At 51.4% G+C, this 26,167-nt stretch overlaps 7 protein-coding genes across 7 annotated transcripts; 4 read left to right on the top strand and 3 right to left on the bottom strand.

The window, feature by feature from the left end:
- Positions 1–310: 310 nt before the first annotated feature.
- Positions 311–3,378, top strand: N7455_003056 (uncharacterized protein; the record flags this gene model as incomplete). Its single annotated transcript, XM_040955147.2, has 7 exons — positions 311–815; positions 867–1,222; positions 1,268–1,627; positions 1,678–1,831; positions 1,880–2,384; positions 2,436–3,267; positions 3,316–3,378. The coding sequence occupies 7 exons, from the start codon at positions 311–313 to the stop codon at positions 3,376–3,378; spliced, it is 2,775 nt and encodes a 924-aa protein (XP_040814283.2).
- Positions 3,379–3,988: 610 nt separating this feature from the next.
- On the top strand, positions 3,989–6,215 carry N7455_003057 (transcription factor IIF subunit TFG1; the record flags this gene model as incomplete). Its single annotated transcript, XM_040955128.2, has 4 exons — positions 3,989–5,320; positions 5,370–5,660; positions 5,708–5,927; positions 5,983–6,215. The coding sequence occupies 4 exons, from the start codon at positions 3,989–3,991 to the stop codon at positions 6,213–6,215; spliced, it is 2,076 nt and encodes a 691-aa protein (XP_040814316.1).
- A 631-nt stretch (positions 6,216–6,846) lies between these two features.
- Positions 6,847–7,655, top strand: N7455_003058 (uncharacterized protein; the record flags this gene model as incomplete). Its single annotated transcript, XM_065604401.1, has 3 exons — positions 6,847–7,009; positions 7,162–7,592; positions 7,623–7,655. The coding sequence occupies 3 exons, from the start codon at positions 6,847–6,849 to the stop codon at positions 7,653–7,655; spliced, it is 627 nt and encodes a 208-aa protein (XP_065462892.1).
- Positions 7,656–7,913: 258 nt separating this feature from the next.
- Positions 7,914–13,605, bottom strand: N7455_003059 (trifunctional fatty acid synthase subunit FAS2; the record flags this gene model as incomplete). Its single annotated transcript, XM_040955058.2, has 3 exons — positions 7,914–8,024; positions 8,079–13,018; positions 13,086–13,605. 3 exons carry the CDS (start codon positions 13,603–13,605, stop codon positions 7,914–7,916), a joined length of 5,571 nt encoding a protein of 1,856 aa, XP_040814506.2.
- A 1,214-nt stretch (positions 13,606–14,819) lies between these two features.
- On the top strand, positions 14,820–21,068 carry N7455_003060 (tetrafunctional fatty acid synthase subunit FAS1; the record flags this gene model as incomplete). The annotated part of the gene is made up of 1 exon (XM_040955238.2): positions 14,820–21,068. The coding sequence occupies one exon, from the start codon at positions 14,820–14,822 to the stop codon at positions 21,066–21,068; it is 6,249 nt and encodes a 2,082-aa protein (XP_040814501.1).
- Positions 21,069–21,249: 181 nt separating this feature from the next.
- On the bottom strand, positions 21,250–24,313 carry N7455_003061 (tRNA (guanine26-N2)-dimethyltransferase; the record flags this gene model as incomplete). Its single annotated transcript, XM_065604402.1, has 4 exons — positions 21,250–21,527; positions 21,580–21,742; positions 21,805–21,883; positions 22,254–24,313. 4 exons carry the CDS (start codon positions 24,311–24,313, stop codon positions 21,328–21,330), a joined length of 2,502 nt encoding a protein of 833 aa, XP_065462893.1. The 3' UTR covers positions 21,250–21,327.
- Positions 24,314–24,766: 453 nt separating this feature from the next.
- On the bottom strand, positions 24,767–25,810 carry N7455_003062 (MCP1 family protein; the record flags this gene model as incomplete). The annotated part of the gene is made up of 2 exons (XM_040955125.2): positions 24,767–25,545; positions 25,606–25,810. 2 exons carry the CDS (start codon positions 25,808–25,810, stop codon positions 24,767–24,769), a joined length of 984 nt encoding a protein of 327 aa, XP_040814335.1.
- Between the last annotated feature and the right edge of the window lie 357 nt (positions 25,811–26,167).

The following is a 26,167-nucleotide window of genomic DNA, read 5'->3' on the forward strand; positions in this document are numbered from 1 at the left end:
CTAGCTCTGGGATTTCCTCTCTTCTGATTCCTCAATGCCCAGATCGATCTCGAGCTAATGCACGACCTAACCTGAAATACTTACAGTATTTCATCATCCCCCCACCATCACGTCGGCCAATATTCCACTGCGAACGCGGAAGCTGTCTTGCCCCTCGGCCCCGAGGCGCAAGTGGCTTCCCGCTGAATCGGATCGACCTGATTCCACTTTCGATGATTGTGCGAGCGACAATGGAAACTACCCCGAAATCGACAATCTACCACCCGACGTGAACCCCGACACTGGGATTGTTCAGCGCTTTCGGGCCTTCATGTCGCGCGCCCCTCTTCGCTCGTCGCCCGTCCTGGGTGTTCCCTCTTACGGATCATTGCAAAGCTCAAACGACTCGGAAGAGGATTTCCCAGTTCCTCGTAGTCAAAAAGTTCGTGGGGGTTTACAACGCGCGAGCTTCGAAGATGACATTGGAAGTTCTTCCAATGTACAGGGCTCTACCCCGAGACGATCACATTCCTCTGTCAGGAGACGAAACAGCTTGTATGCAGAAAGAAATCGTCGGCCTTCATCCGCTGCGTCCGATGTGGGAATGGGTCCTGATTCAAAATACTCGTTTGCCACTGGATTGGCGGTACCGGGTAACCCGGTGATGCAGGAGACACCAGCGTCTTCGCCATATATGACAAGTGATGATGAAAATGCCCTCGACATTGATGATGATGATTCAAAATCCTCGAGTGAGGATCCTCCGGATAATTCGCCGTATGCTCAAGTGCGAGCTTCGGTTCCGGCGACGGATGATATCTCTCTTTCTATTAACAGTAAGCTTTCTTCCAAATCCTTTTTCTCTGTGTATATCTAATAATTTCTAGCACCTCGGATGTGGATTCTCTCTTTATTATTTTCTTTGACGGGGTCCGCTGCCAACCTTTTCTTTTCTTTGCGCTATCCCAGTGTTGCTATTACCCCAATTATTGCTCTTGTTCTGGTCCATCCACTAGGCAAGTTTTGGGATGTGGTTCTCAAACAAACAGGCGACCCTCTCGAGATTTTTGAGAACGGATCCCTTCATCACCGGGAATTACTCTCTGGCGAGATCGATGCTCCCCCTGCACCATTGGCGTCCCGAGTCAGACTTTGGTTTGCCCAGGGCCGTTGGAACGAGAAAGAGCATGCTTGCGTCTATATTAGCAGCAATGTTTCCTTTGGATTTGCTTTCGCTACTGATGTTAGTACACCGACGAAGTATTTGTGACGAAGCTAACCAAGACAGGTTATTGTCGAGCAACACAAATTCTACAACCAGGATGTCCCAATTATATATCAACTGCTGCTCATCATATCCACTCAGGTTTTGGGATATGCATTCGCAGGTCTAACTCGACGATTCCTCGTGCGGCCATCGGCTATGATCTGGCCGGGTACACTGATGTCCACTGCAATGTTTTCTACGATGCACAAGTCTGTCAACAAAAGGGCAAATGGGTGGAGTATCTCCCGATATAAATTTTTCGTCATTGTGTGGGGAGGAGCGTTCCTCTGGTATTTTGTTCCGGGACTGTTGATGCCTGCTCTAAGTTATTTTAATGTGATCACTTGGTTGGCACCCAAAAATGTGGTGGTTTCGAACTTGGTAAGACATTCAATCAGGTCCTTTTCTGCTGCTTTGACTGACTCTTCTAGTTTGGTGTTGCCTCTGGTCTCGGGATGTTCCCCTTGACCTTTGATTGGGCTCAGATTGCCTATATTGGCTCCCCATTACTCACGCCTTGGTGGGCCGCAGCCAACATCGTGACGGGACTGGTGCTTGTCATCTGGATAGCCGCTCCGATACTTTGTAAGATATCCCCGTCTTATCTCATTTGACTCTGCTGACCAAACGAAGACTATAAAAATGTTCTTTTCTCTGCATATATGCCCATCGTTTCAACAGCAGTATTCGACAATGCTGGGCGGCCATACAACGTGAGCCGCATTTTGACCACGGACTTTTTATTCGATGAAAAGGCCTATCAAGATTACTCCCCGGTTTATCTCCCAATTACCTATGTACTGTCTTACGGTGTTCAGTTTGCTGCTTTGACATCCCTTGTTACTCACACCATTTGCTGGTACGGAAAGGACATCTGGCAACAGACCAGAAAGGCTTTTGAAGAAAGACGAGAAGTGCCAGACATGGAGACGTACCAGCCCCTTCGTGGAAGCAATACTACGATTCGACAGAGTTTTGAAATCCCAAGGACCAGCTCGCATGAACCGAGCCAGGAAATCCCATTGAGTGGGGAAGATGTCCATTGCCGCTTGATGAGGCGCTATAAGGACGCTCCTCTCACATGGTACCTGATCGTGTTCATCTCTATGCTCGCCATTGCCATCTTCACGGTGGAATAGTATGTTTCCCCCTATCTTTAACCCTTGATCGTAGCTGACCCTAGCACAAGTTATCCCACACACCTACCTTGGCATGGGCTACTCTTGGCTCTTGGTATTACGTCTTTGTTTTTCATCCCAGTGGGCATCATCATGGCCGTCACCAATCAACATAGCAGTCTGTATCTGATCTGCCAACTCCTTTGCGGTATTGTATTCCCGGGAAGGCCTGTAGCGAACATGATTTTCGTGACCTACTCATATATCAGCTCTGCCCAAGGGATCAAATTTTCCTCGGACCTCAAACTTGGCCATTACATGAAGATCCCACCACGAATTCTGTTTGGCGTCCAGATGATGGCGACTTTGGTCTCAAGTCTAACCCAAATCGGTGTGCTGAACTGGATGTTTACTTTTGTCCCGGGACTTTGCACCCCGGAAGCTATTAATGGTTTCAATTGCCCCATTGCTCGAGTCCATTTCAACGGTAGCATTCTCTGGGGAGTCGTTGGTCCCCAGCGCTTCTTTGGCCCAGGAGGGCTATATCGTCCGCTTGTCTGGGCATTTTTGGTGGGAGCCGTCGCCCCTCTCGGAGCATGGCTTCTAGGGAGACACAGCAAGAAGAGCTTCTGGCGTATGGTCAATTTCCCTATCTTGTTTGGCAGTCTGAGCTGGATACCACCTGCAACCGGCCTCAACTTTTCCATCTGGGCCCTTGTATGTTTCGTATTCAACTATGTGATCCGCCGAAGGAGGACCGCATGGTGGGAGAAATATGCAATGACCCTGTCGGCCGCATTGGATTCTGGTTTGGCATTTGCAGTGGTCGTTGTCTTTTTCGCCTTCATTTACCCAGGTTGGGTCGATGGTTTCACATGGTGGGGGACGGAGATTTATAAACAAGTAAGTTCTTGATCCTCTGGTTGTTTGATATCTGCTAACTGTGTCAAGGGCTGTGATTGGATTGCTTGTCCATACAAACCACTGGAACCAGGTCAACGATTCGGTCAGTAGATTTTATATCAACTGAAAAAATTGAAATCTCATTGAAATGATACAAACGCTACCAGTAAATACAATACCTCTAGTACCTATTCAAATAGAAAAGCAAAAATTGTCGGGCCGCCCCTTATGCAGCCTCTGTTCTTGACGGCTTGGGATTTGGATTATCTGAAGATGTAGTGGCCTTGGTAGAATATTAGAGGCGTTACAGTTCAAATGAACTATTATGTGTTGATCTGTTTGTAATCTTTTGGATTGTATTTGCCTCAATTTTAATTGTGACTACGAGGCCAGCGGTTAAAGCTCATGTGCTATAGAGATGATCTTAAAACCTCGGAAGAGCCTCAGAGCGCACAGACCACACGGCCCGGAGATCTGCCCGAGTCACGTGCTACGTCAGCGGGACGGGTAAACATTTGCTCCGAGGTCTACCGTCATACGTCCGGGTCGCTGTCTCCAGCTCTTTCAAAGTGGCTTACCCATCCCTCACTCTTTTTTGAACCTGCCCCTCTTTTCGCAACACAAGTCAGGCAAAAGGTTACATTTATTCTGCATTTCCACCCCTAGTGGGATCCGTCGCGTCGCTTTCTACTCGTACAACTCTGTTTTGCACGTCGGCAACATGTCAACTCCAACGAATCCTGCGAATGCTCGCACCCCAACTGGGCCAAATGGTGCGCCGCTGATGAGGATGCGTCGTCCCAAAGCAGCTGATCCTTTGGTTCGACCGAAGAGACGGCCTGTGCCCAAACCAGCTGGCGCCACTCCCGCTGGCAATGGAACAGCCACCAAGACACTTCCCTCACGGCCTTCCCACCCCCAGGCAATTCTTCCATCCGAGCGACCTATGCTTGAGCTTTCAAACAACCACATGTCTTCGAATGGGTTCAGCGGTCCTTTGCTCAGTGATAAATACATTGATTATCCGGTGGTGACGACAAAGCGAGCTCTGATGGAGGGACTGAAGCACCACATCGCGCGATTTGCCTCGAAGAAAAGCGTCGACCCACGAGACGAATCACAATTTACTCGACCAGTCCGACTTCACCGCCGCGACCCACGTTCACGAACTCACGATCCGAACTCGGGAAGGTCCGAGATTGATGGCCAACCAATGGATGAAGCTGAACGCGAAGCCTTTGATGCTCGCAAGGCAGCACGCGAAAAGGAGCGCGCTGAGAACCTTTCCCAAATTGCTCCCGCCCTCGGCTCTACCTCGAAACGACCAAATGCCCCGAAGCAGAAGACGCAGCAGGTTTTTAAGTCTGATATGACCCCCGAAGAGATTGCACGAGCACGGATCAAGTACGAAGAGGCCTTGCCGTGGCACCTAGAGGATTTTGACAACCAGCACACTTGGGTTGGAAACTACGAAGCAGCTCTGTCTGAAACACATGCAGTCTTTGTCCTCGACAACGGAAAGATGAGAATGATTCCGGCTGAAAAGTGGTACAAGTTCAATGCCAAGAGTAACTTCAAGGCTTTGACCATTGATGAAGCAGAGAAATTCATGGCCAAGAGGGTGAAAGACCCTCGATGGTTCATGGAAAAGCAGCAGCAGTTGGAGCAAGAAAAAGAGTTGGAAACATACGCCAAGCAACGCAAAGTCTACGCCGGAAAACAGGGCACAAATATCGGAAAGGGCGCGGGATTGGAAGCCGGTGAAATGGATTTCGAAGAGGATCGATTTGCCGATGACGAAGAGCATGATGACCTCTTCAATGAGGATGAAGATGCGAAGGATGCCGAAAAGAGAATCAAAGAGGACCAGCTCAAGGCGAATGTGTTCAATCTCAAAGACGAGAAGGAGTATGACGCTGAAGAGATGCGAGAGAGACGTGAACGAGAGGCCCGGCGTGTATTGGGCAAGGGCGTGCGCAAGGCCCTGAAGAAGAGAGAACGGAACTTTGATTACAGCAGTGGTTCGGACGTCAATCCTTACACAGATGAGGAGGTAAATTTTCACCCACCTTCGACCGCAAACCCGAAACTAATTTGTACAGAGCTCCGACGACAGCGAAACCGAACGGGCCAAGGAGGAGGAACGCAAGAAGGCAGAAGAAGAAAAGAACCAAAAGGAAGCGCTCTCCTCCAAGGGATCAAATACTCCCTCCGGCCGACCCAAGCATACAGACCCCCTGAAGAAAGCTGGAGCTGCTGGATCTCGGAAAAGACTTGGATCGCCAAACGCTTCCGATGCGAGCGGCACCGATACATCTCGAAAGAAGGCCAAGGGCATGCATCTCCCTGCGTCTCAACCCCCATCGCGTCCGATCTCTCCATCCGCTTTGCAGGTATGTACAATCATTCTCCTTTGACCAATCTATATTGATTTATTTAGGGCAAGAAACGCGTGCGAAACATTGCTGGTGGCGCTGGATCTGGCAGTGATGTCGACACTGGTGCCGGTTCTGGAGCTGAACTGACCGAGGGTGGCAAGATCAAGAAACTGAAACTCAACCCCTCGGTTTCTCGTGGTGGCACTCCGCAAGGGTCCCGCGCCGCAAGTCCTTTGCCTCGACTCTCCGGAAGCCGTGCCAACAGTCCCGACGGCCCCAGAGGTGAGTGCCGAGCAAAATCCGTTTTCGATACAAGAAATAAACTAACCATCTACAGGTCATCGTGTGTCGACTCCAATTTCTGGAACCCAGACGTTCCCGACGGCCGGAGAAATCCATGCCGCCATCCCAGCATCTGGCATCCTCAGCAGCGACCTCTTGAAGGTCTTCCGTCCTCGTATTGGCGAATCCAAGGAGAACCACCGGAGATTCATTGCCATTGTCAAGGATGTCAGTGTTTACGGAAAGGAGGATCGGATGCTGCGACCCGGTCCCTGGAAGGGGAACTGAGGTTTGCACAAGGTAATTCCAAGTCAAAATCATTTCGAATACTTTCCATGTTTTTTACTTTTATTTCCCATCTGCCAGTCGTTGTCCAGCAGACATCTTGTGACTAGGAATGCTTTAACTATGAATATCTTCCGTAGGCGATCTATCATGGTTGTTCATAGCTGTTCATAAAGAGTACCTACCTAATATCTTTACTATGAGCAACCATCTTTTACATATGTCCCAATCAAAATTCTTACTAGCCCCGGGTCCCTATCCACGTTTGATGTCTACATGGTGACTAAATTGAAGAAATATTACAACAGATAGGCTCTTTGCTTGGGAGCAACCAGGAGAAGAAACAAAAGCAACTGGCACAAATAACTACAGATTCTGATTGACGGGTAGTGGCATAGATTGAAGAATAGGAGCCTTCCTCTTCCCTTCCTCTTCCCTTCCTCTTCCCTCTTCCTTTCACTTTCTTCCCGCGTATCAACCTACTGTCTCTACTCGAGATACCGTCACCAAGGGTCACTCGAAGCAGAAGCGCGGAAGTCTCTCCGATGTTTTCGAAAGACTTGGAGTTAGACCCATGACATCCTCCCCTCGCCCTTCGGCCCCTCTCACCCTAACGAAATCAATACATCAAATAATGGATTCTATACCCACCTGCCCCCACGGTCTCGTTGTTGCACGCTCTTTGTGCGACATCGAAGCCCAGTTCGCGGTTGCTATGGGCCATGCCTACGACTACAAGATTAGACATGATGACCTTGATCCCAACTATATATATTCTCGACATGGTATCACACTCGGTAACCAATTTTCTGGATTTCTCATGTGTCGCCTCTGATCTCCTCACGAAACAGTGTCAGTTGTTTTCATTCTCAAAATTATTGCCTGAATGGTATGAATATGATCGCAGAGTATCGCGATATTTCGCAGTGAAAATACTTACCAAGACTAGCTTCCGACGAAAACTTGCCAGAGTTGTCGACACTTTATACTTATGTCGGGTGTGCTTCGGGGCATTACTGTTCATCGGCCAGCGCTGCCCACACAATCGTGAAAGCCCTATGTCCGCTGATGGTGGCTCCGATTCTGAGCGTTCCGACCCCAAAATACGCACCAACAACCCCGGACACAAAAGTTGAAAAGTCTCTGAGACAGCCTGTTTCCACCCAAGCCACGAAGCTCAAATTTGTCAAATCTGTGCACTACATAAACCAAAATACCAACGGGTATTCATGGGTTGACCACAGGCGGGATATGCAAAAGGTAACCACAGAAGAGGCCGTTCCATCCCATACGAGCTATTCGTTGACGAACAGAACCACAGACTGGTGCAACAAGGAGTTGACATCCACATCCCGCTGCCTACTGTGCACACGAAAAGATGTAAGCCACTACTGCGATAGAAGTACATAGGGAAAGGGTCTCGTGTGGACGATGGAACCGTGATCAATTTACATTGTATACGGGATGGAGCTCTTTTTTCTTGAAAAAGATAATATCGGTGGTCGGGAGAACCTACACTCGAATGATTTAAAATAAAAAAGACTTAATAAATGTCATCACTCCCATTATAAACACAACGAACCAGGAGACGAAGCTGGCTCGGAATCTAAAAACATAAATCACAATCATTACGTCTCAACCCAAGAGAAAATTTAGTCCTTGGGATCTATATGCGAACAGAAAAAGAAAATGCACGGCGCTCTAAAACTGCGAGACCGCAACAGCAACAGCTTGCGAGTCACTGTGGCTGATGCTAACGCTGACCTGCTTGACACCCGCCTGCTTGGCGGCAGCGGCGGCAGCACCATGAAGCTGGAGATATGTTAGCATTGTTATTAGAATCATAGAGAGAAATCATGCACTTACGTTAACCACCGGAGCACCGTTGGCATCAACTCCGATCTCAATATCCTTCAGGGCAGCACCGGCACCCTTGCTGCTGACACCCAATGACTTGAAGACAGCTTCCTTGGCACTCCATCGGCCTGCAAACGAGGACTGGGGAGAGGCAGCCTTGCGGCAGTAGTCCTGTTCACTCTGAGTGAAGTTGCGCTCGACGAAGGTCTCGTTCTCAATGTTGACGGAATCGATGTGCTCGACGTCAACGCCGATCTTTGAGTTCTCAGCGGCATTGGCCTTGGCGAGGGACTCGAGAGTCTGGCGAGTGCTCTCAGACTCCTTGGCTTCGGGGGCAGTGGTGGAGTACTTGAGCTCAGAGGTCTTCTTGTCGACAGACACGCGGTAGTCGGGGTTCAGGAAGACCTTGCTCTGCAGATCATCCTCGTAAGGAGCCTTGGTCTTGGCAACGAAGATGCTGTTGTTGATCAGGCCGTTGTGGAAGTAGCGGTAAGCCTTCTTCTGGCGAGCCTCGACCTTGGTCTTGTAGGCCTGGTACTGAGCCTGGTCAAGAGTGGCGTACAGGTACTTGGGGTGAATACCAATAACCTGCGCACCCTTCTGACCGAAACCGAAGGAGGTGACGGAGAACGCCTTGACACCGTCGGTCTGGATGCTGCGGCTGGGGTAGACAATGTAGTCGAACTTCTCCATGACCTTGTCAACGTTATCGGCGTTGCGGTTGCCGGGAACGAGACCGCTGTCCAAGACTTGCAAGCAGCCATTGAACATCCAGGCACCGGCGGCACCCTTGGGGTGACCAGTGAGGTACTTCTGGAAGATACCCATGACTGCATTACCCTTCGTACGTCCAAGGTGCTTCATCTGTTGGCAAATAACATCGGACTCGTTCTTGTCGTTTGCGACAGTCGAAGTACCGTGGAAGGATGCGATATCAATGTCGTCAACTGTAAGACCCCAGGTAGCCATGGCACCACGGAGGGGAGCAATGCGAGGATCCTGCTTCCAGAAGTTGTTACCCAAACTGTATTGGGCATCCTTCTCCTGGCGAATGGCTTCGCGCTCAATGTGCTGAGCACGCTCCTGCATGTACTCGGCCTCGTTGAAGGTCTCGTCACTCTGAGCCTTCATGGCATCAGCCTCCTCCTGGAGGTACAGAAGCTCGGCCTCTTGCCATTCGTTGATCTGCTTCTTGCGAAGATCCAATTGACGGCGACGGTACTTAATGTCCAACAGAGGGGACGGGAACTTGCCGGGGTTCTCGCGAGCGGTGGTCAGGACACCCTGGCCAGGAGCGGGAACGGACCGTCCGATCTTGTCAGTGGCGGTCGTGGTCAGGGCAATGATACCGTGGATGGGCACACCCATATCGAGAGCAAGCTGTGCGGTCATGATAAGTTGCATACCGCAACCCTGGGACTCCATGAAACCAGCGCGAGTGGTGGTAGTGGGTCGTGACATCTCTTGCGGGGTGCGACCATGGGCGAATTCATCTTCAGCGTTGCTAGTGGCCTTCATGTTGGCGAACTCGTAAGAGCCCTCCTCCTGGAAGTCATCGAAACCACCGACGAAGCAAACACGGGCCTTGCCCTCGACAATAGTCTCGTAACCAATGTCCACAGACTCAACAGCTGTGGCGCAAGCACCGACGGGAGTCTTAATAGGACCGGTAGAGGACAACAGCAGCATGTTGACCCAGGCGGACATGGTGTTGATGAAGGACTCCTGCAAGATATCCTTTTGCAACGGCTTATCCATGAAGCGATCCTTGTACATACCGCGCAAAGCGTGGGTACCACCAATACCCGAACCAATACAGTTACCAACCTCAGACAGGTGGACATACTTGTAGAACTCGTAAGGGTCGGTGATACCGGCGGAAAGCATAGCCTCAGCAGTGCAGACCAGAACAAAGAGGGTCACAGGATCCACCTGCTCAATAATATCGTCGGGGATACCATAGCGGCTGGCGTCCCAGCCTGTGGGCACCTGACCGGCGACAAGACGATCGAACTGCAGAGCCTTGGGGATAAGCATGGTGGCGCCCTTGCGAAGACGGACGGTGTACTCTCCAGACTCGGGGATCTCGAAGATCTCGACCTTGTCTCCATGCTCACGCTTGAACTCTTCAGCTGTCTCCTTAGAAGACTCGAAAGGTTCGAGGTCCTCCTGGATGACAATTTCTTGGAGAAGTTGCTTCTTCTTAGGATCGTATCCCTTGAACAACTCGGGCTCGATGAGACGGATACCAGTGTGCTCCAAGATGTGCTTCTCGTACTTGGGCTTGATATCCTTGTCATCAACGGGCTCACCGGTCTTGGCATCAACCCAACCAGAGTAGGCTTGCCCCTTGAGGGGACCGTTGTGGTGCTTAATCAGACCCATGATCCACGCCATTTCAACGCAGCCCTCCAATGAGAACTTGCCCTTAGATTCCATCTCCCATCGGGTACGGGAGTTACCCCAAGGACCGACTTCAGAGAAACCAGTGACAACGACGACCTTGTCCAGGTTGACCATGCCCTTAAGAGACTCATTGAGCGGCTTGACTTCCTCCTCCCAGTCGGGCAGGTTGGGGAATTCAAACTTGATGTTGGCACGGGGCTCGGCAACAACCTTCTTGTAAAGAACGCCACTGTCCTCGCCGTTAACAACCTTGTGCTCGATGGCAGTCTCCTTGATGACAGCCTGGCGGACATCGCTGGTCTCCATGATGTCGGTGCGAAGCTTGGTCATCAGACCCTTCAGGTCAGGAATGAATTGCAGACCACCGTTGAGATCAGCAAATACTGGGTCGAGCTGGCAAAGGTTGACGATGGCCGGGGACATCAGTCCAAGAAGGTTGAAAGCCATCTCCTGCTGGGAGAATGTACGGACGCCAAGCTTCTCGACGCCTTCAGCGACCATGTTGTTGCCGCTCATCAGACCAGTACCACGGGTCCACCCAATGACCGCACCACAGATGGTGAGGTAGTGGCCCCAGTTCTCCGAGTACCAACGGTTGAAGAGAGTCTCCAGAGCAAGCTTGGACTCGGAGTACAGACCATCATTACCGAAGGTGCCGTGGTTGGGCGACAGGGGCAAGACAACTTGAGCGGGGCGAGTTTCGAAGCCATGAGCTTGCTTTTGGGTCTTGACCGAGCCCAAAAGACGGAGTAGGTTGGTCAACATGATACGGTGAGCAAGCTCGGACTTGGAATCGATAGAGTCGATCTCGCGACCGTTCTCGGGGATGGCAGCGAAGGGAACGACGAAGTCCAAGTCCCAGCCAAGACCCTTCTTAGCGTCGTAGATGTAGTCAACCAAAGCCTCAACATCCTGCTTGCTACCTTGGTTGAAAGGCACAACCACAAGCTGGGAACCACGAGCACCGTAACGGGCATACATGGCCTGGTAATACTCAGTTACCTCGCGTGAGAAGCGACTGGTAGTGACAACGACCTTAGCACCACCGCTGATCAGACCTTGGAGGACCTCAGCACCAATGGAACCGGCACCGGCACCGGTCATCAGAACATTCTTGCCCTGGAAGCTAAGACCGTCCTTGGCAGCTGACTCCATCACATTCAGATAGATGCCAGTCAGCTTCTTGTTATAATCCCAGCCGTGCTCAGTCTTCTTCTTTAGGTGCAGGAAGGGAATAGTTTCCACTTTTCCAGGGCGGGTGGCAGTAGTGCGCTTGGCAGCACTGCGGCCGCCCTGCTTGGAGTGGCCGTTCTCCTGAGGGATAATTTGGCTCTCGTTCATGCCAAGAGCGTGAACGACGTCCTTGTACAATGCATCGAACTGGATCTGCGACGACTTGGAGAGACGATGCTGCTTGCGAATGAGCTTATAAACACTCTTCAGGTCGTTCTGAACCTTAGTGCGGTTGCTGTACTCGGAGATCGGGCCTCCCTCAGCCATGTGCTTGACGTAATGCTCAAGCTTGCGAGCGCTGGTGCGAGGAGTTTCCTTGTAGCCAATGTTACCACGGGCATCGATGGTTGTTTGAGGACCAGTAGGCACAGCGACGTCCTTGTAAACTGGAGCCACCTCCAACACTTCGCGACAGTTCTCAATAAGCTGCTGTCCAAGCTCCTTGGCCAGCTGGTATGTCTCTCCGCGCTCAGTTGGGCAGTTGTCGATGTGGTACTGCATGAAGTCGAGGAGGAGGGGGTTGGAGCGGTTCATGATGCGGATACACTGGCTGACAATTTCGCGGTCCACCACCTGCAGGCGACCAAAGATGATATCGTAATACATGCTCAAGGCATCTTGGCGAGCCCAGTTCCATGAAGAGTCGTACACACGGGCCTTCAGCTGATCGAATGATGGTTCGATGCCCGAGGCGTAGAAGTCGCCATGCTCTGCTTGCCACAAGTCCAGCTGAGCCTGCAGTGCCTTCTGGGTCTCCTGAGATGTCACATAGGCCTTTTCACCACCACGGAGGTCCATCTTGAGGTAGCGGGCAATGATCTCAAGCTGCTGCTTGAACAGAGCTCGTTGATCCTTGGTCAGAGCATCAATGGCCGCAGGGTCCATGACCATGCCACCGCCGCCGCCGCCGCCGTCACCACCGGCAACCGGAGCCGAAAGGTTGACTCCGGCGCTGGCGGCATACTTGTTGGCTACGTCGTCGAGATAAACCTTAGCATCCGCTTCCGATCCAAGACGAGCAGCGGGCTCCATGGTGAGAGAAAGCAGGAGCACACCATCCTGGCGGCCGGATCCCAGACCCCAGCGAGTCTCCAGGTATTTTCTAACAGAAGTGATGTTGAAGCCACCGGGCATTTTGGAGGAGACCATTCTGGCGATGAGTGAGGAAGACTGCTTGCCAAGTTGGCCGTTGAATGTGGCTTGCATCGAGGCACCCAACTCATCGAGGGGAACATCCTCGGGCTTTTCGGGTGTGGAGCCGAATTCCTTGCCCAGGTCACCTAGGATTTCATTTTGTAATGTGGACTTGCCTATTCACGAGTTAGGTTAGTACTTTTTTTTTTTTTTTTTGAAGGGCAGATATCTGGCTGTACTTACCTCCAACAAGGTCCTTAATGGCTTTTGACAATGGGACATCTCCCAGGCTCTTCTTTAGCTTCTGAGCAACCAGTGTCCGCAGGATGTCGACTGCTGTGACCGGGACATCTTCCACTGAGGCAGCGGGGCCTGCACTGGGGGGTGGCGGAGGGGCTCCAGCTGCAGGAGCGGCAGCTGGTGCTGCCGCAGAGGCACCTGAGGAAGCGGGCTCTGCAGCAACCTCTGCTTCTTCCTCCACGGGCACGACATCATAGTAGATCTCACTGGCATCCTTATTATAGCAGAGAATCTGACGCTGGACTGAAGTGGCAGCATCATAGGCCTCGTACTTAGAGGCTAGTGTCCGGCGAGCCATTCCTCCAAGGGTATCTGCGGGACCGATCTCAACAATGCGCTCGGTGCGCTGTTCGGCAAGGATCACATCTTGGGTCTCGATCCATCGGACGGGGGAGGCGAATTGGTAGGCGAGCAGCTCCACCAACAAGGTGTGAGCGAGCTCTTGTTCAACTTCCGGACGCATGATAGAAGTAATGGGTATCAATTGATTAAACAGAAGGACGAAATTAGGACAAATGTCCGGGTTTGGGGGCGCGACAGAGTCGTCGTAGAGTGCCCAAGCGGAGGAAGGAGTGAGTAGGGAGGATGAGTTGAAGAAAAGTAATAGGAGATAATTAGAATAGGAGTCAATCCTATGGGTGAAATGTATCAGTGAAAGTCCCCAAGACAATTGGATTGAACCGGAAAGAAGAAGGGAAAAAAAAGGTGGGAAAGGAAATGGAGCACGGAGATAGATGTTGGTATCAATTAATACCGGATGGTAATTTTCCCAGTTTTATCAACAGTGAACAGTCAAAATCAATAACAACGTACCACTCACTCTACACTCCGTAGACAACGATGGAATTGAAAAGATGATATTCGGGGAATAGGAAGAGTAATAATGCTGATGATCCCATAAAATTATTAAGTCATTAAAAGCGAGATTCGGAGGAATGGGGAGGGACAAGGTCAAATTGGTGAGGGCGTTGGGGGTTCCAGAGCTCCCGGCCGAAGGATCGGACACTAAGCAACGATTTGCCGCGTTGCGTGGATCATCTAGTAGCTGGGGTCAGGGGAATATACTAGTGTATTCTGTGGTAAAGAGGAATCCCAACGGCAATTACCAATCGACCCAATAAGATAGGTAGATTAGATTCATGGGCTGATATTTAGATAGTATTAGAGATGTTAGTATATTAAAAGATCGAAATATAAAAACAGTAAAACAGTAAAAATAACCATTTTCAGGTTCAAATTACAATACATGTGTAACACTGTGTACTAATTCCCAACGGGTTCAACCCAAGTCAGAACCCATTGGGGCGGGTCTCCTTTCGCGCTAATCCCCTTTGAGCTGTCTGCAGTTCAACCAGAGACCTTTTTTTTCTTTCCCTATTGCTTCGTTCCCCTTCAGGCTCAATTGTGCTCTGGACCTCTTTTCCTATTTTATATGTATATCTGTTGAAATTGTGTCCCTTTACTTTTCTTTATTCCCTTGATAATACCCCCCTTTTTTACTTCAGACCTTCACAAAGACTCAGGTCTTCCAGTGAGTTGGCCCCTCTACACCGTTTGATGTTGTGCTTGAAATACTAACAGGGAAACACAGGAAACCCCTCTTCAATTTTAGGGTCCCTCTGGTCTTTTCACTCTTAATCTCCTTCTATTACCTTTTAACAAAGAGAGAACCACACCATGTACGGCACATTGACCGGTCCCCAAACCGGTATCAACACCCCCCGATCCTCTCAATCCCTCCGCCCTCTTATCCTCTCGCATGGATCCCTCGAGTTCTCATTCCTCGTCCCTACCTCGCTTCACTTCCATGCCTCGCAGTTGAAAGACAGCTTTACTGCCTCTTTACCCGAGCCCACAGACGAATTGGCCCAAGATGATGAGCCATCATCAGTGACCGAATTGGTCGCCCGCTACATTGGCCATGTGGCCCACGAGCTCGAGGAGGAGGACGATGCACAGGGCAACTACCTGGACGTTCTGAAGCTCGTTTTGAATGAATTTGAACGTGCCTTCATGCGTGGTAATGATGTTCACGCCGTGGCAGCTGCGCTCCCCGGCATTGTTGCCAAGAAGAACCAAGTCGTTGAGGCCTACTATGCCGGGCGAGCTGCGGCGGGCCGGCCCACCAAGCCCTACGATTCGGCCTTGTTCCGTGCGGCATCCGACGAGGCCGCGGGTATCTACTCTGTGTTTGGTGGTCAAGGCAATATTGAGGAGTACTTTGATGAATTGCGCAGCATCTACACCACGTACCCTTCTTTCGTCGAAGAGCTCATTACTTCCTCCGCCGAATTGCTCCAATCACTCTCTCACGAGCCCGAAGCTAGCAAGCTCTACCCCGAGGGTATGAACATCATGAAATGGCTGCAAGATCGGGATGCACAGCCCGATATCGATTACCTGGTGTCCGCGCCCGTGAGTCTGCCATTGATTGGTTTGGTCCAGTTGGCCCACTATATGGTTACCTGCAAAGTCCTGGGCCGCCAGCCCGGTGATATCCTCGAACGCATCCTCGGTACCACAGGTCACTCCCAGGGAGTCGTCACCGCTGCCGCCATTGCAACCGCTACCACCTGGGAGTCCTTCGCCACAGCGGCCCAGAATGCCCTGACCATGCTGTTCTGGATTGGTCTGCGCAGTCAGCAAGCCTACCCCCGCACCTCCATCGCCCCGTCCGTTCTCCAGGACTCGATTGAGAATGGCGAGGGAACCCCTACTCCCATGCTGTCCATCCGCGACCTCTCGCTCGCCGCCGTTCAGGAGCACATCGATGCCACCAACCAACATTTGCCCGAGGACCGCCACATCTCCATTTCCCTAGTGAACAGTGCTCGCAACTTTGTGGTGACTGGTCCTCCCATCTCGCTCTACGGTCTGAATGTTCGCCTCCGTAAGGTCAAGGCGGCCACCGGACTTGATCAGAACCGTATGCCATTCACCCAGCGCAAGGTTCGCTTTGTCAACCGTTTCCTCCCCATTACTGCTCCTTTCCACAGCCAGTACCTTGTTTCTGCCTACGACCGCATTCTCGAGGATCTGGAAGATGTTGTTGACATCTCCGCCAAGTCTCTGGCGATCCCCGTCTTCCACACTAAGACTGGAGAGGATCTGCGACAACTAGGCGACAAGAGCATTGTGCCCTCGTTGGTTCGCATGATCACCCACGATGCGGTCAACTGGGAGAAGGCCACTGTCTTCCCCCGTGCAACCCACATCGTTGACTTCGGCCCCGGTGGCATCTCTGGTTTGGGCGTTCTGACCAACAGAAACAAGGACGGTACCGGTGTTCGGGTCATCCTCGCTGGTGAAATGGATGGAACCAATGCTGAGGTCGGCTACAAGCCAGAGCTGTTCGACCGTGATGAGCATTCTGTCAAGTTTGCTGTGGACTGGGTTAAGGAACACGGCCCTCGCCTGACACAGACATCTACTGGTCAAACCTACGTGGACACCAAGATGAGCCGTCTGTTGGGAATCCCCCCTGTCATGGTGGCTGGTATGACCCCCACCACCGTCGCTTGGGACTTTGTGGCTGCTACTATGAACGCCGGTTATCACATCGAGCTGGCTGGTGGTGGCTACTACAACGCCAAGACGATGACGGAGGCCATTACCAAGATCGAGAAGGCCATCCCTCCTGGACGTGGTATCACTATTAACCTGATCTATGTCAGCCCTCGTGCGATGGCCTGGCAGATTCCGATGATCGGTCGGTTGCGCGCAGAAGGCGTGCCTATTGAGGGTCTAACCATTGGCGCTGGTGTGCCATCTATTGAAGTTGCCAATGAATACATTGAAACTCTTGGTATCAAGCACATTTCCTTCAAGCCTGGCTCCGTTGATGCGATTCAGCAAGTCATCAATATTGCCAAGGCCAACCCTAAGTTCCCCATCATGCTTCAGTGGACTGGTGGCCGTGGCGGTGGTCACCACTCCTTCGAGGACTTCCACCAGCCCGTTCTCCAGATGTACAGCCGTATTCGCAAGCAAGATAACATTGTGCTTGTTGCCGGCAGTGGCTTCGGTGGTTCGGAAGATACTTACCCTTACCTCTCGGGTACGTGGTCCGCCAAGTATGGCTACCCTCCTATGCCCTTCGACGGCTGTCTCTTCGGCTCTCGCATGATGATCGCGAAGGAGGCACACACCTCTTACAATGCCAAGAAGGCAATTGCGGATGCCCCTGGTGTGGACGATGAGGAGTGGGAGAAGACCTACCAGAAACCAACAGGTGGTGTGATCACTGTTCTGTCTGAGATGGGTGAGCCTATCCACAAGCTGGCCACTCGTGGTGTGCTGTTCTGGCAGGAGATGGACCAAAAAATCTTCAAGCTGGACAAGGCCAAGCGTGTCCCTGAGCTGAAGAAGCAACGGAACTACATCATCAAGAAGTTGAATGATGACTTCCACAAGGTCTGGTTCGGTCGCAACGCTGCAGGCGAGACTGTGGATCTAGAAGATATGACTTATGCTGAGGTCGTTCGCCGCATGGTGGACCTCATGTACATCAAGCACGAGTCGCGATGGATCGATCCCTCGCTCAAGCGCTTGACGGGTGACTTCATCCGTCGTGTCGAGGAGCGTTTCACTACAGCTGAGGGCCAGGCATCCTTGCTCCAAAGTTATTCCGATATCGATACCCCCTACCCTACCGTGGATAACATTTTGTCTGCTTATCCCGAAGCTGCCGATCAGCTGATCAACGCGCAGGATGTGCAGCACTTCCTGCTGCTCTGCCAGAAACGTGGCCAGAAGCCCGTGCCTTTCGTCCCCGTGCTGGATGAGAACTTTGAGTTCTTCTTCAAGAAGGATTCCCTGTGGCAGAGTGAGGACCTTGAGGCTATTGTCGATCAAGACGTCGGCCGAACCTGTATTCTCCAGGGTCCTATGTCTGCCCGCTTCTCCAACATCATTGATGAGCCTGTCAAGGACATTCTTGATGGTATTCACCAGGGACACATCGCTAACCTCCTGCGTGATGTCTACGGTGGCGACAGCGCCAAGGTTCCTGTCATTGAGTACTTCGGTGGGCAGCTTCTGAACACTACCGAATCTGAATTTGACGGTTTGGTTATTTCGGAAGAGCCAAGCAAGACCAGCTTCCGCTTGTCTTCCACTGCAGCCCTGCCAGACTTGGACCGCTGGCTCGGTCTTCTTGCCGGTGACGTCTACTCCTGGAGACATGCTCTGTTCTTGGCCGATGTTTTCGTTCAGGGCCACCGCTTCCAATCAAACCCCATGAAGCGAATTGTCGCCCCCACCGCAGGCATGTATGTTGAAGTAACCAACCCCAATGATCCTGCCAAGACTGTCATCAGTGTGCGAGAGCCGTACCAGTCTGGCAAGTTGGTCAAGACCGTCGAGGCCAAGATCAACGAGCAGGGACAGGTCAGTCTCACCTTGTTTGAGGGCCGCACCGCCGAGAATGGCGTTGTACCTCTGAACTTCTTGTTCACTTATCACCCCGAAACCGGATACGCTCCTATTCGTGAGGTTATGGGTGACCGCAACGATCGCATCAAGGAGTTCTACTACCGGATCTGGTTCGGCAACAAGGACGTGCCCTTCGACACCCCCACTACTGCCACCTTCAGTGGTGGCCAGAAGACCATCACTGCCCAGGATGTTGCCGACTTCGTTCACGCAGTTGGCAACACCGGTGAGGCTTTCGTTGACCGTCCTGGCAAGGAGGTCTTTGCCCCTATGGACTTTGCCATTGTGGCAGGCTGGCAGGCAATCACCAAGCCTATCTTCCCTCGCACTATTGACGGAGACTTGCTGAAGCTTGTCCACTTGTCCAACGGGTTCAAGATGGTGCCCGGCGCCCAGCCCCTAAAGGTTGGCGATGTTCTGGACACCACAGCCCAGATTAACTCTGTCATCAACCAGGATTCTGGTAAGATGGTCGAGGTCTGCGGCACCATCCAGCGAGACAACAAGCCCATCATGCATGTCACCAGTCAGTTCCTGTACCGGGGTGCCTACACCGACTTTGAGAACACCTTCCAGCGCAAGGATGAGGTCCCCATTCAGGTTCACCTCGCAACCAGCCGAGACGTCGCCATCCTCCGCTCCAAGGAATGGTTCCGCATGGACGACTCTGACATTGAGCTTCTCGGCCAGACCCTGACCTTCCGCCTGCAGAGTTTGATCCGTTTCAAGAACACCACTGTCTTCAGCAACGTCCAGACCGTTGGACAGGTTCTTCTCGAGCTTCCCACCAAGGAGGTCATTCAAGTGGCATCTGTCGAATACGAGGCAGGTGACTCACACGGTAACCCTGTGGTTGACTACCTCCAGCGTAACGGAACTTCCATTGAGCAGCCGGTCTACTTCGAGAACCCCATCCCGCTCAGTGGCAAGACCGCTCTGGAACTGCGTGCCCCCGCCTCCAACGAGACCTATGCCCGTGTGTCTGGTGACTACAACCCCATCCATGTGTCGCGCGTCTTCTCCAGCTATGCCAACTTGCCCGGAACCATCACCCATGGCATGTACAGCAGTGCCGCTGTTCGCAGCCTTGTCGAGACCTGGGCCGCTGAGAACAACATCGGTCGTGTTCGTGGCTTCCAAGTTTCGCTTGTCGGCATGGTCCTGCCCAATGACATGATCACCGTCAAGCTCCAACATGTCGGCATGATTGCTGGTCGCAAGATCATCAAGGTTGAAGCCAGCAACAAGGAGACAGAAGACAAGGTTCTCCAGGGTGAGGCCGAGGTTGAGCAGCCAGTCACTTCCTACGTCTTCACTGGCCAGGGCTCTCAGGAGCAGGGAATGGGTATGGAGCTGTATGCTTCTAGCCCAGTGGCCCAGGAGGTCTGGGACCGGGCTGATCGCCACTTCATGGAGAACTACGGTCTTTCCATTATTGACATCGTCAAGAACAACCCCAAGGAGCTGACTGTGTACTTCGGTGGTCCCCGGGGTAAGGCCATCCGGGAGAACTATATGGCCATGACTTTCGAGTCTGTGAACGCCGACGGGTCCATCAAGTCCGAGAAGATCTTCAAGGAGGTCGATGAAAACACTGCCTCGTACACCTACCGCTCTCCCACCGGTCTTCTCTCTGCCACCCAGTTCACTCAGCCAGCCCTGACTCTGATGGAGAAGGCCAGCTTTGAGGACATGCGCACCAAGGGATTGGTGCAGCGCGACAGCAGCTTCGCTGGTCACTCACTTGGTGAATACTCGGCTTTGGCCGCTCTGGCCGATGTCATGCCCATTGAGAGCTTGGTGTCTGTCGTGTTCTACCGTGGTCTGACCATGCAAGTCGCCGTTGAGCGTGATGCACAGGGTCGCTCCAACTACTCCATGTGCGCTGTCAACCCCAGCCGTATCTCCAAGACTTTCAACGAGCAGGCACTCCAGTACGTTGTTGAGAACATTTCCGAGACCACTGGCTGGCTGCTGGAGATTGTCAACTACAACGTTGCCAACATGCAATACGTCGCCGCTGGTGACCTCCGTGCTCTTGACTGCCTCACCAACCTGCTGAACTTCTTGAAGGCGCAGAACATTGACATTCCCGCTCTTATGGAGAGCATGTCCTTGGAGGACGTCAAGGAGCACTTGGTCAGCATCATCCAGGAGTGTGTCAAGCAAACCGAGGCCAAGCCTCGTCCCATCGCCCTGGAGCGTGGTTTCGCCACCATTCCTCTCAAGGGTATCGATGTGCCCTTCCACAGTACCTTCCTGCGCTCTGGTGTGAAGCCCTTCCGTTCCTTCTTGTTGAAGAAGATCAACAAGACCACCATCGACCCCAGCAAGTTGGTTGGCAAGTACATCCCCAACGTCACTGCCCGTCCCTTCGAGATCACCAAGGAATACTTCGAGGATGTGTACAGACTCACCAACTCGCCCCGCATCGCCTCTATCTTGGCGAACTGGGAGAAGTACGAAGAGGGCAACGAAACCGTTGCGAAATAATCTATTCCTGTTGATATCCTCTTTATAATGTTGTGTTTTTGATAGACCATTTTTCGTTCTCATGGGTCATTATGTGATATGTCTCAAAGCCTTGGAGTTTTTATGTGCATGTATATGAGTTTCAGTTTTGCATTTTAATACAGTTCTTTTCGATATCAGTTATATCTCCATACTCTTCTTGCACTTTCCTAGAAATGTGCCTATATTTTACACGAAGATAAACCTCAAGCAATTTACATATTAAACACCAAACTGTTAACTATGGTAGTGGCAACATGCCACTAAATTGATCAGCCCCCTCAATGGGACTTACCCAGTTCAATCGTTGCTTGGTGTATATCTCCACCACAGGCGTCCGTTCATTCAAAATCCCCTTATCATCAAATATTCCTGCCCGGACGACTGTAGTCTCCTCAGAATCTCCATTGGGGTTGGTCTTCCGTCCAAACAGCGGGGTGCCTATCACTTTCGTCAGTTGCTTATCTTCCCCCAAATTCAGTATAATACAAACCACAGTCAGGGCAGAAGTAATTCTTAATGGCGTTTCCACTATCCGATGTCTTTGGTACTTCCTTAGGACTTCCGGAGACCTTCAGGTCTGCAGTTTTGATGATGAAGTTGTAGCTATAGGGTGCCCCCGTAAGCTTGCGACAGTCGATACAGTGGCACAGTGCCTAATAAAGAGTAATGTTAGGTTCGGTTATAAAAAAAATTGAATCCTATAGATTGTACTAACCGATGCTAGAGGTTGGCCAACATATTCGATTCGAACCTTGCCGCAAAAACAGCCGCCAACAGCCATTTTTATGTAGTATCTGCTCAGGCGTTTCAGAAGGACATTAGGTAACATATAAATAGTTGGCTACATCCCGATGTCAGGCAGGGCTGGGCTAATTGGCTTCTGACTAAGCACTTGGTGGCCCCAACAATAAAGTATTGGGCAAGCCCATTCCAACCATTACGACGATAACTCATGGTTATATATATACCAAGGTACGAATGACAAATGATAACATGGAGTAAAAATTGGTCGGGCTTATCACTTTACAGCGTACAGTAGGTATAGTTTGACGAAAAAAGCATAAAACGTACAGAGACTTTTCTATATGAACAAAGATATTTGAACATCATTATCGCCCCGCACGGTTGAGAGGACCCCAGTTAGCACGAGGATTGAGCTGGTACCGCACCAGCCGTTTCTTGGTATGCGTAGCAGACACCTCACGGCCTAGAGCCTCATCAAAGACCACCTCCAGGGTACTAGGGTGAGGCCGCGTGAAGTGCTGTGCTGGTGCCTTTCCCTTTTCCTTTTCCGGTACAGGCTGAGCATCGGCACCGGCATCGGCATCGGGGCGAGTCTCCGCAGAAGCGGCAGGAGCACTCTTCCAGGAGTTTCGCGATCCGGACCGGTAGAGAGCGGCTTCAACCTTGGTGACCAAGTCACTAACATTTTTGCCACCCTCGACGGCAGACATCAGGTCTTTTTTGAGGACAGATAACCATTGATCTTCGTCGCTCAATTTACGCAGGTTTTCACGGCTCTTGCTCATGATCGTCGCACCGGCGGTTTCGGGCTTCAAGGAACCCTCCTTGATAGGCGATTCCAGACGGACCCACTCGCGCATGATCTCCCAAATCACCTCCCAGGGCGCATCGGTGCGGATTGAGTTTGGCTTGGTGTGGCTACGAGTAGAGCGGTATCCGAGATGGCTAAGAGCACCGCGGAACTCGTCGATTGGGATGGTAGTGGCGTGGATGACCTTTGCGAGAGCACTGAGTGAGAAGTAGAATGGGTATTTTTCCCGAGCGGCAACGTCCATTCGAGGAATGATAGCAGGGTAGGCAGGGTCACGCTGGTTCTTGGTGCTTGGCGCGGGTTGTTTGGGAGTGGATGGCTCGGATGAAGATGGTGTTAGGTCCAGGTCCTCTTCAAGGGCAGTAGTCAACATGCCCTCAATCCGAGCACAGGTCTGATATGTTTCAGGATCAGCCCCAGGAAGCATGTCCAAGATTTTCTGGATAAAGTCAGGATTGTGTAGACGACCGCCCCACATGGGTCCTGCAATATGTGTTTTTGTGCCGCAATGCTCGCAGTGCGGTCCGGCTGTGGGCCCTTTGGCCAGGCCGTGGTGGTATATGGGGTTTCCCTTGCGGTCCAATCTGGCTTTGGTAGACACAAGGGTTTGTGTTGACCATGCGCCACAGCCGGTATCGCAATTGTATACGAGCATCGTGTTGCCCGCGGTAAATTTGACCTGTGCGGGAGATCGGTGGACCCGAACGAAGACGCGAGCGTAAAAGTCGATAGACAGAGACAATAATGGCTCGATGGCCACTCCATACTTAGCCGCGGACATAGCAATGGAATTCAAGATCAATCGTAGACCACCTTCGTGGGAGTGGAGGCCTTTGACGGGGATACCACCGTACAGAGAGAATGCTTTTTCCGAATAGCCGGTGGAGGCCCAGACACCGGCATCAGTGCAAGTAACACACAAAAGGCCACCATCTTTGGCTGCTTGCACTGCGGCATCCAGGAACGGAGATGCTGTGCCATATGGATCCAAATCAATGACGTCGAACTTGCTCGCGTGGTCAAGTCCATACATGTAAACTCGAGCATCGGCCAGATTGGGTTGAATCGTCGTAAGGTTGTTGTAGTCGATGTTTTTCTTCATGGAATTTATTGCTGACTCTGACAGGTCATTAGCCACGACCTTTGTGACAAATGGAAGCTCCGAGGCATAGCGAAGAGCACGCAGCCCAGTTGCAGACAGAGCATCAAGAACAGTGAAGGAAGCTGCGGTTTGCTCTGGTCGGGCTGCTGACTGCGGTTCTTGATCAGCCAGAGGAGCGGAGACTGGCTGGTCGTTTGTCTCCGTGCTTTCCTTGTGTTCTGCATTTGGGGCGGGCCTCGGGTTCTCGGTCTGGTCGTCTTCACGCTTCCGTTTCTTTTCCCCATTGCCTCCCTGTTTCTTCAGCTTCAGGGCCGCTTTTTGCTTCTTCTTGAGGTCGATGATGTGTTCTCCATGAGCGCGAATGGCTAGCACACTGAGGTCGCGATTAAATTGTTGAATTGGGTTGTAGAAGACGGATTGCATTTGGTCGTCGGCTTTGAGATCCTTCTTCGTTCCCTTGGAGGCGGCCACTTGGGCAGGCGGGTTGAGGATCTTCGCCAAACCTTCCTTGACAACATGGTAATTGTTTCCCTGGTATTCCACCAGCTGGATCTGAGGTTCCTCCATGACTCTAGAAGTGGAAAAGATTCGAGATCGGATCGAGGTGGGGGTCGAGCGGGGGAATTGGGCGATAATAAGGGCAGGAATCAGTCTTCGCTTAGCGCATTTCGTTGCTGACCCAAAAATCAACGAGGGGTTCATGAGCGAAGCCTTTTACAGCATGTCGCAAGAGACGTTGAATGCGACGGAGAAAAAGATTATACGCACGGACCAACCCGCAGTACACAACAATACCTGTTTTTGTAATTTATATCAAGTATAAAAAGTACCTGTAGGGCTGTATAAGAACCAACTCTCACAATGACAGACCAAGCAGGCCTATTTATACCTAGTAGGTCATAGACAATTTTTAATGTTTGTATGGTAGAAAGAATATTTTCCATGTCTTCAGACTCTTTTTATACATTAGGAATCTAGGATTAAGTCTATGTGGATATTATGCATAATCATACAAAGCTGTCACAGCCACTCCCCAATGATGGGGACGTGACTATACATCTCATTCCACCCCTTGGCCTCCCATCCCGCACCTTCGCCAGCATGTCCAACAACACCGAGGGCGCCTGCAAGCCAGAGAGCCGCGCCAGCAGCGGCGACTCCATTGACAACCCACCACATCTTGCGCTGTCTCTTCGACTTTGTTTCCGTAAGTCCAAGGTAACCATCCAACGATCCTTTTTGACCACGCTCCTTGCGTGCTGTGGTCACTCTCCAGCCCATCCAGGTCGCCCAGCCACCAACGAAGTGCCATACACTGGCAGTCACAAAGAAGAAATAGAAGGCATTCCAGAAAACAGGACTCCGAGCGAAGCCATGAGCAATATATCCAAGTCCTACACCAGAGCTTCCTCCTTCAACGATCAATGGCGTGGCACGGTTGACCCATACGTGGAATCCAATCAGCGGTGCGACAAAGTATCCAGTACGTGCCTGTAGCGACATCCGCGGCCAAAAATATAACGTGTTTCGCTGTGCACGAGTCTCGGCGCCGTACAGACGGGCTCTGCGCCCAGCACGAATATTGCGGAGAGCGATTCCTGAGGCAATATGCGCAATTATAGGAATTGTCAAGACAAGATGCTCTAGCCCCGGGGCCTGGTATATAGGTCGTGTGAGTAAAAGGTAGGATTCGCTCGCGGGCACGGAGCGAGTCACGAGTGGGATAAGAGAGGTGTTGGCGAGATGTAGGATGAAGAAAGCCGTAGGTGGGTAGGTTGAGTATTTTTGAATACCAGTTACTAAATAATCATTGTGGTTAGAATATAGATGTATAAACTAGCTCTTGTCGCTTGACGTACGCCATGAATCCCAGCGATGACCGCTAAGCCCTAGCTTGGGGATTGAAATTCCAGCTGCATGTTGCGTGGGAGAGGCCGCCCTAGGGAAGTATTCGCCGGTTTCAACATCCAGAGCATCATGGACAGGTGATGGGTCTAATTCTTGTAGGGAGATGATAGACTTGGTGTCGATGTCCTCTGGTTTAGAGAGCTCGTAGGAGGACATTGTACGGTTTTCGGGGTTTGGGGATTTCAGGAGCTGGGGGAAAATCACGAAAATGAAAATCGTAAGAAAGTAACTCGTCAATCATGCATCCATATTGTATAGACGAACTAGGAAAAAGCAGGGAAATGTTGGGGTTTGAAGATCGCTGAGTCGCGAAAATACAGCAGCTGTGATAGGCTGTTTCCTCTGCGGGTCATGACGATTACCCAGGGTCCTGGTGGTCAGGTGACTCGGTATACATAGTATCTGTTTGACTTGCTTGATTTGCTATAAGGGCTGGATATATAGGTGAAAGTCTTAATCATATACCTGAAATAGGATCCATATCGCTAGCTAATGATTAAAGAGAGTACGCAA

The sequence above is a fragment of the Penicillium solitum genome (genome assembly GCF_028829755.1).
Source record: "Penicillium solitum strain IBT 25940 chromosome Unknown utg000001l_segment0_segment0, whole genome shotgun sequence".
NCBI lineage: Eukaryota > Fungi > Ascomycota > Eurotiomycetes > Eurotiales > Aspergillaceae > Penicillium > Penicillium solitum.